The following is a 15,135-nucleotide window of genomic DNA, read 5'->3' as shown; positions in this document are numbered from 1 at the left end:
ACTCAAAGTATGGAAAAGTATGGACATTGGGCGACAAGTCCAGGCCGGGATCGAGAACAGAAGTCACAGGTCACTGTCGACAGAAACGAGGGGCATTCAAAGCTCTCGCTTGGCGAAGCCGAGACTTTATCTTCACAGGGTATGGCCATGAAATGTACCCCAAGTTATAAGAGTGGGATAGCTCCACGATTTCCCGGAAATTCTTTCGCTTATTATTTTGCAAGGTTTGACCCACCAGATTTTGCATAAAGAAGGATAGCTGCTGCATCAATCAAAAGGGGGCAGAGCTATGCATGACTCTTGAATGTTCACTTCCGTATAACAGGACGATCACCTAAGTAGAAATGACATGACTGTGAATCGTCTCATAGGGGAAACTTGACTTGAGATGCAAGTTCTGTTTCCTTCTGAATCATCTACCAAAGTATAGTAGTCATATCAGTAAGTTGTACCAGACCCTGTGTCCAGTGTTGAAGCTAGGTCTCCGACATACCTGATTGAACTCAGTGAGGTCCCAGTGACTCTGTACCACTTCGATCCTTTCTCTGGGATCCCACCACTCCAAAAACCAAAAGAAATAATGCTGGACAGCTATTATACAACATAATAACGGGCCGTAAACCGGTCCAAGGGCAAGATATCTGTATGAAAGTCAAGAAATCGAGCATATCAGCTTCCGAGCACTTTCGATGAAAAGAGAATAAGCGAGTCGCAAACTCACCTAGACAACCTCTCTGCTGTACTTCTAGCAGGACTGTTCATAGCTCTCTCATATACCTTCTCTGTCCTCTCGGCGACTTCTTCCCAGGTATACATCGTTCGAACTCTCTCGTGAGCTTTGATCGGATTGTGTTTCCCGGATTTGATCGTATGTATCGCATGAGTCAGAGCTCGAATCACATCTGATATTCAGATGAAGCCGTTCAGCGTCCGATATGATGATTGGATGATATTGTCATTTAGGTAGGTATGACTCACCCTCTTCATCTGCTCTGGCAAATTCGATCATATTTTCAGGTAAGATCTCTGGAACACCACCTACTTTCGTAGCCACTACAAACAGACCCGCTGAAGCTGCTTCGATAATCGATATTCCGAATGCTTCTGTCAGAGAATTATTGAGGTATATTTGACCTCGGTTCAGGACCTATCGCATACAATAAACGAACATCAGCGAGACTTATTTCATTCTCTCTGCTTGACTAACATGCCAAGGGACCACTTACGTCTCTCACATCACCTGGCCTAACCCTTCCCAGTAATTCCACTCTATCCTGCAATTGATACTTCTCTCTCATCTGTTCCAATTCAACCATCTTCGGTCCATCTCCGCCAACTACAAATCTCACCTCGGGGAATAAAGCACAGATATGTGGACATGAGGCTATAAGGAGGTCTATACCTTTTCGATAGTATAGTCGGGATATTACCACTATGGTTACTATAGGATCGATTCACATCAGTTAATCAGCCTTCATATCGACATCGCTGGTAGTCGATTGGCTTACTATGATCTGAATCGGCCTTTGATGGATCTGGCGTGAAGTCCTCTGGGATCAGAGCATTAGGTATGACAGATACGAGTTCAGGATCCAATTGAGCTCTTAATACAGTATTTTCTCGACTACGCAGTAAGGCATCTAATTAGCAATCAAGATAGTTGTACTGCCTACGTACTTGGTGTTGGATGTGTTACTCACCCAGTGTTACTGACGCATACCACACCATCGGCATTCCTCAGCGCGCCCACCAAAAGCTTGTTTGTCAATACTCCCACTGCATCTCCAAACCCAAACAAACTATGATCCGTGAATACCCCTTTGATCGAAGGATTAAATAGATCTTTATGAAATAAGGCTTCGTGCGCTAAGGAAGATAAGGATCCGTGCCCGTGAATGAGGTCGATACGCTCTTGGATCATTATGCTTCGAAAGTACGGGAGAAATAATAGGTAATTTGGGAGAGTGGCGCTCGAGGATATTGGAAGGATTGGGAGGTAATAGACCTTAAGACCTGGTGAGAGGTGGCGGACACCTACTCTCTTAGAGTGAGAGTGGGTTATCACTATGACCTACGAATGTATGAGCGTCAGCTCCAGTCAACAATGGTATTACTTGATGAACCAGTATTGCGAAGTTTGAAGCGTTGTAAATCTTGGGTTGGTCTCCATGCTTGACGTCTACCACACCCACCTTATGCCCTCTCTTCATCATTTCCACACTCAAGGAATATATGTGCCCTTCAACACCTCCGACAACAGGTAAAAAGAAATCGGATATCATTCTGACATGCAGCACGGTAATACATATAAGCCAAAATGCATAAATCATGATATATATCGAGAATTACCTAAAGTAAACAAGCTCACGCTATAGAGAGCTTCTTATTACTATTCTTTTTCTTCGGCTTCCCAACGTTGCCTTCCTCTTGGACCGATACTTTACTTGTATCTTTCTGATCGCCCGTTTTGACAGATTTAATCGATTTACCTGAATCTGCTTCTTCCTCTCCTACTGCATTCTCCACAGCTTGTTCGTCGGCCGCATGAGTCGCGAAATAACCATTCCTACTTTCTTCCTGATGAGCTAACAATGGTGCAGGTGAATTCAACTCGGATATCGGGACTGGTGTCGAGGTAGGTGAGGAAGATATCGATTTAAGTGTTTCGACCATCATTTCACGAGTTTTCTCCATCAAAGCTGGGACATCTGACGCTGTCAGACCTGTTGTTGGGATTGGTGGAAGGACTACGTAACGTGATGTCAGTTCGGTTTGAGGAGATGCAACCAAGGAACTGACCTTTGATTTTGAGAGTGCCTCGTTTGAATCGAGTCTTACCGTCAAATAATCTATGGTAGTTCTCGCATACTACTGGTACAACAGGTACACCAGCTTGGAGGGCACAAATATTGTCAGGTCAGCTTGATCTGAGAGGTGACAGTCCAATGAAAGTTGAACTTACATTGTACAGCAAGGTAGAAAGCACCTTTCTTGAAAGGTAACAAATCAGATTCAGCGGACATATGTCTTGTCCCTTCTGGGAAGATCCAAAGTGATATCTGTTCAAGCGATATCAGCTAGGTCTGACAAAAAGATTAAAGCTAAATTGTTAAATCCACCCTTTTGCGTTTCATGTCATCTCCAGCTTGAGTCATACTAGCGACAGCAGATTTGTTGTTTGATCGATTGATAAAGACCGTTCCCGACATCATCACTGATACGCAAGAGTTAGCTTACATCTCGTTGTTGGTCAGGTCCGGGTGAGCTCACTCCACCATCCTAAGCCTGGAATCCATTTTATACTCTTCTTAGCCATTATTGCAGCGTGTTTAGGGAATATCCTCCCGAGATATAAGATATCGACCATACTATTGGAAAAATGTTAGATATCAGCTACAGCTATCCAAAATTCCCTCCAGAGGACGACAGTTGATCACAAGGATGTCACCATCAACGCACCTTTGATGGTTCCCTACCATTACCATACTTCTACCTTTCTTTCCAGCCTGACCACCACCTTCACCTTCCAATTTCCAAAGATATTCTTCACCTTCCACCTCAAACTTCCATCCTAATATAGGTCCAGCTACATGATAGAACGTCCTTGCTACGTAGTAATTCGTATTCAGCCTACGACCGGTGAGGGTACATACTAATCCAATGATGAGGGCGAAGAAGGAGACGAGGAGAAGAAGGATAGCGTAGAGTGTCAGCCGTAGCTGAAATAAGATGTTGGCCATGATAGCGGTGAGCTGATACAGCGGGAAGGGGTGTTGAGTAGTTGTTGATACCGAGCCTTACAGGCTACTGATCCATTATATGAATGTGAATGTGATGTCTACCAGGAGATGTTGATGGTGAAGAAGAGAGGAAGAGCAAGAGGAAGAGGAATGTCGAAATGTGGTATGACGACAACTGTATGGTGGGGAACAAGTGGGAAAGGGTGCCTCATTCCCCTTATTCCCGCTTAACACCGCTGGCCCCCAGGTAACTCCCACGTGGGATGGGTGGGTCCGTGCCACCGGCTGTTGGGAATCATCGTCACCGTCTTACCATCTCAATCCCATTCAATGTCATCTACATCTACATCTGCATCTACCTCTATCCTCTCAACATCGCTTCTGTCGATACCAAAGTCATCATCCCTCGGTGGCTGCTATCGCTGCAAGTGACCTCAAGATGTCAAGCAACTACCCCTCTCTTTTCCGTGAGAAGTCTCGTAACATAATGACGTGATGGGCTCAACTGATCTAATTGCCTTCGATAGGATCGGAGGAGATGTCCCTCGTCCAGCTATATATACCCTCTGAAGTAGCACACGATACAATCTCAGAGCTAGCTGAAATGGGAGACTTTCAATTCAAAGACGTGAGTCTATTCTTCATGTTTGATCGTACGCTGAACTGACAGACGCCTTTCCATAGCTCAACCCATCTTTGACCTCATTTCAAAGACCTTTCACCCCTCGTCTCAGGAGATTAGCAGAGATGGCCCGAAGACTTCGATTGTTCCGATCTCAAATCACTGGTCTATCACCTACTTTGGGTATCCCTCCTCTTGCCGCTGTACCTCCCTTCACGACTGTCGGACCACGCGCGCAGAACGCGTACGACGAGTTGGAAGAGAAATTAAAGGAACATGAAAGGAGATTAACCGATATGAATAAATCATGGGAAGATTTGGGTAAGAGAAAATCAGAGCTAGAAGAGAAACGATGGGTATTGAGAGAAACTGCTGGTTTCTTTAACGAAGTGAGTTCACTCTTGGCCATTGGTTGAACGGTATATGATGATAATGCTCGATTGAATAGGCCGAACACCGTCACACTGAGATCCGAACTTCGTTCGACGAAGGCGATAATGCCCCTTTGCTCGAACATGCTGCTGAGTATGGCAATCTACCCGGGGAAACCGGTCTTTCAGGCTTCGATCTCGAGTTCGTGTCTGGTACGATCGAAAGAACGAGAATGCCCACTTTCGAAAGAATCTTGTGGAGAGTGCTAAGAGGTAACCTCTATATGAACTATTCTGGTAAGCCAGTCATCTCTCTTGCTGTTCCTTCACGCTCAAGCTTAATCGATATGCGGTATCACAGAAATCGAAGAACCTTTTGTCGATCCTACCTCTGGCAAAGAAACCCATAAAGATGTCTTCATCATCTTCGCTCACGGTGAAGAGCTTCTCGCTAAAATCCGAAAGGTCGCCGAATCAATGGGTGGTACACTATACAATATCGACTCATCTCAAGATAAACGAGCGGATGCTTTGAGAGAGGTCTCAGCCAGATTGGAAGATGTCGATACTGTTCTTTACAACATGGGTCAAACCAGAAGAGTCGAACTTAGTAAAATCGCTGAGCAGCTAGAAGCTTGGACAGATGCTGTCAGGCGAGAAGAAGAGATCTTCAAGACGCTTAATTTACTCAGCTACGACCAAGGCAGAAAGACTCTTGTAGCTGAAGGTTGGTGCCCTTCGAGAGATATCACTGCAATCCAACTGGGTCTACGGAGAGCGATGGATACAGCCGGAACCTCCGTTCCTGCTATTTTGTCTGAATTGAGAACACATCAGACGCCACCAACTTTCCACCGAACCAACAAGTTCACCGAAGGTTTCCAAACTCTCATCGACTCTTATGGTATTGCCACCTACCAAGAAGTCAATCCCGGTTTATTCGCAGTGATCACCTTCCCTTTCTTATTCGCTGTCATGTTTGGTGATATCGGTCATGGTATTCTCATGTTCCTCACGGCTGCTGCTATGATCTTCTGGGAGAAGCAAATCGCTAAAGGAGGTGTCAATGAGAACCTCGAGACCTTCTTCTTGTACGTCAAATTCGTCTGACATTGTTGTGCCTGGCTGACATATCTTGGCTATCAGTGGACGATACCTCATTGTTCTCATGGGAGCCTTCTCCATCTACACCGGTTTTATGTACAACGATATTTTCTCAAAATCTCTCCATATCTTCAATTCTGCTTGGGAGTGGCCACACAACGCTACGGGTTTAGTCGAAGCTATTCCAACCGGTCACATCTATGCGATGGGAATGGATCCTGGATGGCATGGTGCAGACAACGCTTTGATCTTCAATAACTCCTACAAGATGAAGTTATCTATCATCTTAGGTGTTATACATGTGAGTGTTACTACTTGTATGTACATATACGTATCATACTGACGTGGTATGGGTGTTCAGATGACCTTTGCCATTTGTCTTCAAGTACCCAACCATCTTCATTTCAAGAAGTACCTCAATATCTACGCCGAATTTATCCCTCAAATGCTTTTCTTCCACAGTATCTTCGGTTATCTGGTCATCTGTATCATCTACAAGTGGTCGATCGACTGGTCGCAAGCTTCGTCTGCCCCACCTGGATTATTGAACATGTTGATCTACATGTTTTTATCGCCTGGTACGATCGAACCTGGAACTCAGCTCTTTGCAGGGCAAGCATTCATTCAAGTCGTCTTGCTTCTCATTGCCTTAGTTTGTGTACCTTGGATGTTGGCCTTGAAACCTTACATGCTTTGGAAAGAACATAACAGAATCAAGGGTCAAGGTTACCATGGATTGACTGGACAAGAGAATGGAGGTGAAAGACATTCTACCGAACATCTTGATGAAGAAGAGGAAGAAGTCGGTATGGCTGTTGCTGAATCTTCAGATGAGGATCATGTGAGCTAGCTCCCTATCATGTACACGATCGAAGCTGACATTACCTTTTTTAGCCGTTCGACATGGGAGATATCATTGTTCATCAAGTCATTCACACCATTGAGTTCTGTTTGGGATGTATCTCAAACACGTGAGTCGAGTGTCTCAAGATATCGATATTACTCGGCTAATATACTGGTTTAGTGCTTCATATCTCCGTCTATGGGCCCTTTCACTTGCTCACGCTCAATTGTCGGAAGTGTTGTGGTCGATGACCCTTGATCTGGCATTGGAGTATGAAGGTGGTGCCATTGGTGGTGGTGTCTTCGTCTTCTTCATGTTCGCTGTGTGGTTTGCTGGTACTGTCGCCATCCTCTGTGTTATGGAGGTGAGCTAGCCAACTTCTGTGTTATTATGTTTCCAGGAGCTTACACTGTCAATCTTAGGGTCTATCTGCTTTCTTACACGCCCTCCGTCTTCATTGGGTCGAAGCTAACGGCAAACATTATATGGCCGGTGGATATGTAAGTGGTGTCCGTTCTGCACTGTAGATCAATAACTGACTGGACCTACTGCAGCCTTTCACTCCGCTTACCTTCGCCAACCTCGGTGCCGAAGAAGAACAATAAGCGTATCATACATAGCTCAACCTACCCAGTAAGGCATCATCTGCAATGCGGTTGCATGCATGAGCGAATAGTTTGGGTTCACGACTCGGAACTCGCGTCATTTCAATCTCGACTGACTATCTTACGTTGAAAGTGCAGTGGTACTAACCTAGTGTAATGATGCAGACGCGCGCTGTGGCTTGTGAACATGACAAGTGTACTCGCTTGGCTGATATCAGAATCATACTGGTGCTGGAAAGGCTGTCACGAGGTTAACATTTCATATATCCTACTGACTCATGAATTAGGGTAGTAGAGCGGCCCATTGACTGACGGAATGCTGCACACTTTCTGTTTGTTCAATTATACATCTCCTCATCACTGAATAACAACACATCTCTCTTCTTGTTCACTTACCTACTTTTAGCTGTAGCAACAAACATGAGTCCCAGTCGGATACCTCGACCGGGAGGAATCGGTTCACCCACAATCGCTACCTCCCCATTATCTCAATCTACCACTACCCGTCCAGCACTAGGTACTCTGGTGCATACGAGCAAGAACCCTTTCACCCAACTCAACAATAAGAGTCCCCATGGATCGCCCACACCTTCTAATGGATCTGGCAATTTGAGTGTTTCTTCCAAGACCATAGCCACCAATAGAAGAAGGATCAAACCCCCTTCACCTGACTTGAATGACGATACTTCATTATCAGCTGGAGTCAGACGACCAACTGCAGCATCTAGAATACCCAGTGGTCCAGGACCAGGACCAAACCAGAGGACGATCATGAGACAACCCTCTACTCCGTTGTTAGTATCGAACCGTACTCCGACTCAACAGCCTGGAGGAAATCGACCAAGGGCGTTGTCGTCCACTTCTGTGAATCGTCCAATAATCATTAGAGGAACTACACCTCATGCACAACAAGGCGAACTGACCTCTTCCACAGGGGGAATGCGATCTCTCCCTTCGCAAAAACTATTCGAATCGTCTTTCTTAGAATCTCGCGAACCCCCTGTCCCGCCTCATATTCGAGTCCGACTGAGACTGATCCATCAATTGGGCGTTGTACTGGGTATAGACGCGGTGGGTATAAGTGGGAAGATTGATATTCCTGGATTATTAGCTAGAGTGGATCAAGCGTATGATAGAGAAAAGGATAGATCATCCCCCACCACCGGAACAGGAGGCGGAGGGGAGATGGTAGCGCTCAAGGGGAGTATAGCACCTGGAGCAGGAGGGAAGGGGGTTTTGGGAATGTTCAAGAAGTTGAGTGGAAGTGGTGGGAGGAGGATAGATGAAAGTGTGGCGGCAGGGTGTACGGCACCTCAAGAAGGTAAGTCAATCATCTCCTGCATAGACAGAATTGTGCAGAACATTCTACGATAGGACGCCCACTGACGGTTGTTGCACGAACATAGGCCCAGCATTCGGGGTACCTCTATCAGAAGCTCCGCCAGGAAGTTGGTGTACGTCTTTGATCGGAGGGCAAAAACATGAATTACCTTTGGTGGTATTTACGATTGTGGAGGAAATATATCGAAGAGGTAAGTACGAGATCTATGTGGAATCAGTACAGTATTCAGGCTTCGGTAAGTACTGACGTTTGCGAGAACGTGGATTAGGCATGTCACAACCTGGTATATTCAGATTAGCAGGTGATGGTATTCGTATTTCCCATTTAACCAAGGCATTCAACTTGCCACCTTTATATGGCGATTCGTTACCCATCAACCAAGAGCCTATACATAATTTGACTGGATTGGTCAAGCGATACGTTAGGGATTTACCAGAACCAATATTGGATGAAAGTCTCTTTCCAGCATTTTTGGCATTTTGCGTTGGGACCAACAAAGATTCTGAAACTGAAGGCACAACTCCCGAGAGCGATGAATCACCAACTACAAATGGTACTTCTCCAGCCAAAGATTCAGATGAAAGTCCCACTTCCCATTCGATTTCGGACGATATCCTTAAACTACCTTTAGAAACACGTATAACAGCTGCTCAAATCTTGTTAAAACTCTTACCTCCCCTTCAATTCAGTTTGTTCATCTACCTCTTAGCGTTCTTAGGACAACTTCCCTTGTTTCCCGATAACAGGTTGAATGTCGAATCGATTTCGATTATATTCGGTCCAGCTATGTGTGCAGCTAGAGGAAAAGGTATTTCGGGATTGGGTCCAACGGTAAACACCAATACTTCGACCAAATCCACAGGGAAGGGCATAGGGACGTTCGATCCGGAACAAGTGTCGGATTTGGTATCGAAATCGCAGAATGTACTTGGATGGTTGTTGAGAAATTGGGGTGGGATAAGTGAGAAAGTATTAGAGGATGATGAGGTCTTATCTTCTGGTATCAATGCATCTGGTACTAACACCGAAGATACCATAATGGTAGGAGGTAAGGATAAAGAGAAAGAGAAGAGAAATAAGAAAGATAAACAAGTTATAGATCCCAGATTACTCAGTCCGATTGATTTGAGAGGATCCAATGATGGAATGAGAGCTAGGAAGCCGGATGCTCCTTCTGTCATTGCAAAAGACAGTATCAAAGATGATTTGGCACGAGCTGGAGAACCGGTATCACCCCAATCACCAAATATCCAAACTCCCCATACCCACATCCAATTGGGATTAGGACTACGTAAATCCTCTTCAACGCACACACTCAAATCGTCTCCTTCCTCTTCTAGTGGATTTGGTATGAAAAGCTCGCCGTCATCCGGTGGTATATTCGCTAGAGCTTTGAGTTCAATGTCAATATCCAGTCTAGCTCAGGGCGGTGATGGTGGGATGATTAAAGGTCCAAAGAGAAGTGCGAGTTTTACGAGTTTGAGCAGTTTGGTTAAGAAGGTTGGGAAAGACGGGGGAAAACATGCACCCATGCGTAAGTGCAGGCAGTCTCGTATCCCTCCTTTCTTCATGACGCGTCAGCTTTTACCACACTTGCTACTGTGAACCAATGTGATTCTCGAGCTAACGATAACTTCAAATAGCTACGAGATCATTGAGTGACGATAGAGATAACGGTTCGTTCTTCATATTTCTGACACTGTGCGAAGAAGCCATATAAAATGTCTGACTCCTTCTTTTGTAGCTCACTCCACTGTCAACCCACAAATCACCACAGTCTTAGGATCCCTACACGATCTTCTGGTATCAAAGGACAAACAGATTGAAAGAGATGCAAGGGAATTAGCCTTACTCCGACATACTTTATTGGAGATGGACGAGAAGCTTCAAAAAGCCACTTTGGCTTCACCCTTACCAGGTCCAGTAGGCATCAACGGATGTACTTGTCCTATCCATCCTAATGCTACTATTACCCATCGACCTGTCGATAAAGAACCTACACCTGAAATAACCATCACTTCCACTCCTTCATCGAAGACCATCCCAGTATCCAACTCGTACACCAATCTGAACAAGGAAATCAACGATTTACAAACTCAGCTTTCTACTGCACTAGCAGGCCTTGAGACATCCCGCTTGACCACGCGTAGACAGGCTGAAAAGATCTTGGTATTAGAGGCGAAGAGTTCAAGATTCGATAGTGAGCGGAAGATGGAAATTGGCAAACTTCAAGTTGCCCTTGCACTAGAACAGGCTAGATCGGTGGGGTTGATTGAAGAGAGGGATTTGGCGAGAGAGAGATTGGAGAAGGTTAAAACTACTTTGTTTAGCGTTGCTTAATCTCAAATTTGTTTTTCTCTATGATTGTCCGCTTCATCCATGCATCGAAATGTGCTGCAATTGCCCTCGTTTCCGCAGACAAGACTCCGATAGCCTTGCAAAAGAAGTCAAAGCTTTCAAGAGAATCAACATTGCCAATAGGGCTCTCCCTACTCGTACTGTATACAAGGCGAAGGCGGACAGAAAAGTGACCGAGAGGCCCTTCCACTTCAACAAGCAAAGGGCACCTGGCATTGAGAATGGAGTAATATCGACTGGTATGGTACATAAGTGCGGATGGCAATCAGTCTAATTAGCAATGCGACTCCCGACATTCAGATATCCTTTGATTGCGCCGAGCTACATTCGAAGTCATTGTCATCCATTGATCGAGAAATATTCTCTGAATGGATGGACGATCACTCCATGTACAGGCATTTGGGAATCCGGTGGCGGATTCATCTTCATCGTAATGATTTAGAGGGTATAAATTGGGATTGTCAAAGAAACTTGGTTAATGACCTACCAGCCTCGTTTGCCCAGCTACCACCTGTAAACACCAATCTTGCGAATTCTCACAGCATGTCTTCTGCCAAGGAGTCTATCTTTTTCGCCATAACTATGAGCAGAAGCTCAGATAACAAAACACTCAGGGCACAAGGTAAGTCGTCCGAGCTTTACAAGTAGATCCTTGTGGCGCCTGAAGTCAGCTTGGAGAGAGTGGTACGGTACGCTGATCCTTGTATCCTGCATCCATGGTAGCCGAAAATATAAGATCATTAGCTATTGCCAATATCCAAGGTAGCGAAATCTCACAAGATGAGCAGGACCGGAAGAAGTCGAGACTGGATAGTGCTTATAATTCCTACTGCGATTCGATGGGGACCGATAACGAGCGATTGAGTTTCAGGAAGTTCGAACAGGCCGTACAATCCGCCACGGGAATTAGCGTACCTTAGTTGAAGGAGGAGAATGGCCTTTAAGCCTAAGACCGCTCTCATACTAGGTCTGTTAATGCCGCTACGAGCGATTTTTCATATACAACCTTCCGATGCATTTGTTTATGCAGATTTCTGGGTGGAAGAGCGCTTTCATACATATTCTTTGACGATCCTTTTTCGATCCCATCCTTCTATACTGATACTTCTGTTAGTCTCACTGCGAGCCACAACAAGGCAAGTGCTGGCTCTTTCTGCGACATGATAAGTCAATGGGGAACAACGTCATTTGCACATACCATTCAACGGCACAGCCATATTTGAAGGAAGAACCTGGATAACACAGGTGAAAGGTTACCTCTTTCAGGACGCTATAGTACAAGATGTGTTGCTTCGCGATAGGTAAATTTCCATTCATCTGCTTTCCTTTGTTGGAAGGTTCAGCTGTAACCATACTATATACTTGATCCGGGATAAACGGAAAGTAGTTACAGTACTGAATCTATCACGATCAGGGTCGAAAACTAAGGTATAAATACCCGTATCTGTCCATCATCGTCCATCATGTTTATCGGTATTGTACAAATCCACAGGAACATATTCATCCATTGCGATGTCCTCCCAAGATAATCACTCACAAATCCATTCCAATGCCCAAAGTGCAACAGCCGGTTCTGCTTACGCAAACAGTAACGATCACGAGACTGTTACGTAGATCCCCCCGAATTGACCGGATTGTGAGTAATTGTATACATCACGGTGGAATAGAATACTTGGTTGACCTAACTTTTGAGTCGATGTAGAAGCGAGAATGATATCGCAACATATTCATTGATGTCAGAAAATCCTATAGCTGATGGGAGTGGAGTGACTAGACTGTATATGACCCCGGATAACAATTTCGTACAACTATACATATACCCTAAATGATCGAATATTTCAGTGAACGAGAGATCTACACTCAGACGTTCGTAGCTGCTAAGAACTACTCGCACATACACTAATCAAACCTGGAGGATGTATGTATGCTATTCCATGATATGGCCATTAACAAAGGGCAATAACGAACTCTTGCTTCTCAATGTAGTGTGGCTGATAACGAGTCCTAGGAACGTGTCGAGCTATCGCACAGTAAGTCTACAGGACAGTTGACTACCCTCCCTCGCAAACCTTTATACTGGAACACACTGGATCAAAGGTCGCCTCTAGCTCAGCCAAGCTGGGAAGAAAGGATGTACGCAACGGCCAGAAGACAACCTAGTGGTCCTTGCTACTCTGAACTCAGTGACTCAAGGCTTAAGAAGAGTACTTTCAATGTTCTTCGTTCATCTTCTACTGGAGTGAGTGCATTCTACGATCAGTCTCTACAGCAAATAAGCCTAGACAATGTCAGGCGATACCGAGTCCAACACTTCTCTTTCCAGTACACCCACCTCAACTCGTACTCGAGCTGCTAGTCCAGCACCATCGACCGCTTCTACCGAGAGTCCAAGCACGATAAGGAGAAGTGAATTCTTCAAATACAGAATAACTACCGAGATGTAAGTACAGTTCACTCGCAATTTGTTAGTACTGCATCGTCGCAAGCTATCACTAATTATAAGGCAGCGAGGAGAAAGCACCGAAGGGATTCGAATACGAGACCTCGACTATGGATGGAGGCAAAATCAAGCATATTTTCAAGAAAGATGATCAGAGATCGGTAGTGTACGAAGATGGGAAGGATGAATTGGGAAGGGGTCATCTCTAGATCATTTCATGTGTAGTCGAGCATACCCTCTCAGATATGTTGTAGCCCACTAAATAGCTATATCAGTCATCTGTCGTCACGGTGGGTCAGTCTGGCAGAAGTTATGCATTGAACTTCGATAGGAAAGTCGCCGTCGAGTCCTTCATATCAAGTCATTATAGCAGGTTGGTGCGATTTCCCAAATAGAGTCCTGTCGTCTTTTCAAGCTGAACAGAGGGTGACACTATGAATATGAACCGACTCTCTCACGATACTTTATCATACATACAAATTCTAAGCCTCCTAATTATCCGCTCTTCAAGCAGCCTGAACCTGCTTCAATTGTTCTACTGCATCTTTGTACTCGACGCTACCGTTGATTGAATCTTCCGATTGGAGTGCGGTCTGGGATGCATATGTCAGTAAAGCGTTCTGCCATTGACAGAGCCGACGATAAAGGAAAGAAAGTGGTTGAGATATATCAGGGGTGGGAGTGACTATTGACAGTTTTTATGGGAAGGAAGACCGTGAACGAATGAGAGAACATACGACCAGATCATCCAAAGCTTGTACGGCCTCTTCCAATTGACTCTTCGTCCTGGGTATCATCATCTCGGAATCCCTCAAGACTCGTTCCTTTTCCCACGAAGCGCAATGTGAATGTAAGCTATTTGATCATCGATGACTACTCGACACGACTTACGGCTGCTCGGATATCAGCACCATCTGCACCATTGTCTTTGAGCTTCTCAATGACTCTCTTCTGATCGACCACTTCTTGAACATATATCGATTCTTCCCTGTGTAATCTGTTTATAACGACACGATCAGAAGATGAACGGGACAGCAAGTAAGTGGATGTGAACTTACCGCTTGACTACGCCCGTCTTGATCTTGAGCTGTTTGAGGGATTGTGCTGATGAGTCTGACATGTTGCGCGTGTTTCCTACTATCAATATGTGAACAAAGTTGATGTTATAGGGGTGAGAAAGTGAGAATGTATCTCGGTGATGTTGGGAGGGGTTGCGCGTGATGTGGAGGTCAAAGCCACGTTTCACGTGTGTATACGAGATAGCGTGTAAAGTCATTAAACAGGTACCATCGAAGTGTCAAGGGGACCTTTGGAAACTGTGTCAGTGACATATCGGGTGGTGTTTCTTGATATTTCAACAACGGCCTTAGATGGTACAAAGCACCACATCCCGTCCGATCCGAGCATATTACTGGACAGGAGCTGTCCCGACTAACTCGAGGGCGCTGATCACGAACAGCGCACTCTGCTGCATTGCATGGCCAGGATACTCACTGCCTCGTGTCTCGCCATCGCAAAGTGGATGCTGCTGGCATTGCTGGCCTATCATTGTGACTAACACACCTGGATCTCATTTTGGCGAGCGTCTCATTTGCAAGTAGGAAAGCCATCGATTCAACTTGAGCCACAGTAACCTTTTGAGAATCGCTCCACGCAGCGTCTCACGAGAACAGTCAAGAGTGTACAGTTGCAATCTCAAACTCAAGTGC

General features: G+C 45.2%; 6 protein-coding genes across 6 annotated transcripts; 4 read left to right on the top strand and 2 right to left on the bottom strand.

The window, feature by feature from the left end:
* Positions 1-365: 365 nt before the first annotated feature.
* Positions 366-3,740, bottom strand: L199_004116 (uncharacterized protein; the record flags this gene model as incomplete). Its single annotated transcript, XM_064889844.1, has 14 exons — positions 366-416; positions 494-641; positions 722-902; positions 979-1,147; positions 1,227-1,441; positions 1,509-1,624; positions 1,701-2,071; positions 2,193-2,283; positions 2,369-2,747; positions 2,800-2,892; positions 2,963-3,059; positions 3,120-3,214; positions 3,271-3,368; positions 3,460-3,740. The coding sequence occupies 14 exons, from the start codon at positions 3,738-3,740 to the stop codon at positions 366-368; spliced, it is 2,385 nt and encodes a 794-aa protein (XP_064745916.1).
* Positions 3,741-4,179: 439 nt separating this feature from the next.
* L199_004115 (uncharacterized protein) lies at positions 4,180-7,286 on the top strand (the record flags this gene model as incomplete). The annotated part of the gene is made up of 11 exons (XM_064889843.1): positions 4,180-4,207; positions 4,268-4,368; positions 4,425-4,751; positions 4,811-5,030; positions 5,095-5,824; positions 5,880-6,138; positions 6,199-6,678; positions 6,732-6,808; positions 6,862-7,045; positions 7,104-7,181; positions 7,236-7,286. The coding sequence occupies 11 exons, from the start codon at positions 4,180-4,182 to the stop codon at positions 7,284-7,286; spliced, it is 2,535 nt and encodes an 844-aa protein (XP_064745915.1).
* Positions 7,287-7,706: 420 nt separating this feature from the next.
* L199_004114 (uncharacterized protein) lies at positions 7,707-10,968 on the top strand (the record flags this gene model as incomplete). The annotated part of the gene is made up of 5 exons (XM_064889842.1): positions 7,707-8,607; positions 8,693-8,818; positions 8,897-10,162; positions 10,272-10,304; positions 10,373-10,968. The coding sequence occupies 5 exons, from the start codon at positions 7,707-7,709 to the stop codon at positions 10,966-10,968; spliced, it is 2,922 nt and encodes a 973-aa protein (XP_064745914.1).
* A 561-nt stretch (positions 10,969-11,529) lies between these two features.
* On the top strand, positions 11,530-11,906 carry L199_004113 (uncharacterized protein; the record flags this gene model as incomplete). The annotated part of the gene is made up of 2 exons (XM_064889841.1): positions 11,530-11,608; positions 11,710-11,906. 2 exons carry the CDS (start codon positions 11,530-11,532, stop codon positions 11,904-11,906), a joined length of 276 nt encoding a protein of 91 aa, XP_064745913.1.
* Positions 11,907-13,271: 1,365 nt separating this feature from the next.
* On the top strand, positions 13,272-13,635 carry L199_004112 (uncharacterized protein; the record flags this gene model as incomplete). The annotated part of the gene is made up of 2 exons (XM_064889840.1): positions 13,272-13,426; positions 13,494-13,635. The coding sequence occupies 2 exons, from the start codon at positions 13,272-13,274 to the stop codon at positions 13,633-13,635; spliced, it is 297 nt and encodes a 98-aa protein (XP_064745912.1).
* Positions 13,636-13,932: 297 nt separating this feature from the next.
* Positions 13,933-14,546, bottom strand: L199_004111 (uncharacterized protein; the record flags this gene model as incomplete). Its single annotated transcript, XM_064889839.1, has 4 exons — positions 13,933-14,019; positions 14,164-14,250; positions 14,318-14,423; positions 14,485-14,546. The coding sequence occupies 4 exons, from the start codon at positions 14,544-14,546 to the stop codon at positions 13,933-13,935; spliced, it is 342 nt and encodes a 113-aa protein (XP_064745911.1).
* Positions 14,547-15,135: the final 589 nt, after the last annotated feature.

Source organism: Kwoniella botswanensis, chromosome 1 (assembly GCF_036426115.1).
Source record: "Kwoniella botswanensis chromosome 1, complete sequence".
Classification (NCBI taxonomy): domain Eukaryota; kingdom Fungi; phylum Basidiomycota; class Tremellomycetes; order Tremellales; family Cryptococcaceae; genus Kwoniella; species Kwoniella botswanensis.
This window is presented reverse-complemented; position numbering and strand designations above follow the sequence as displayed.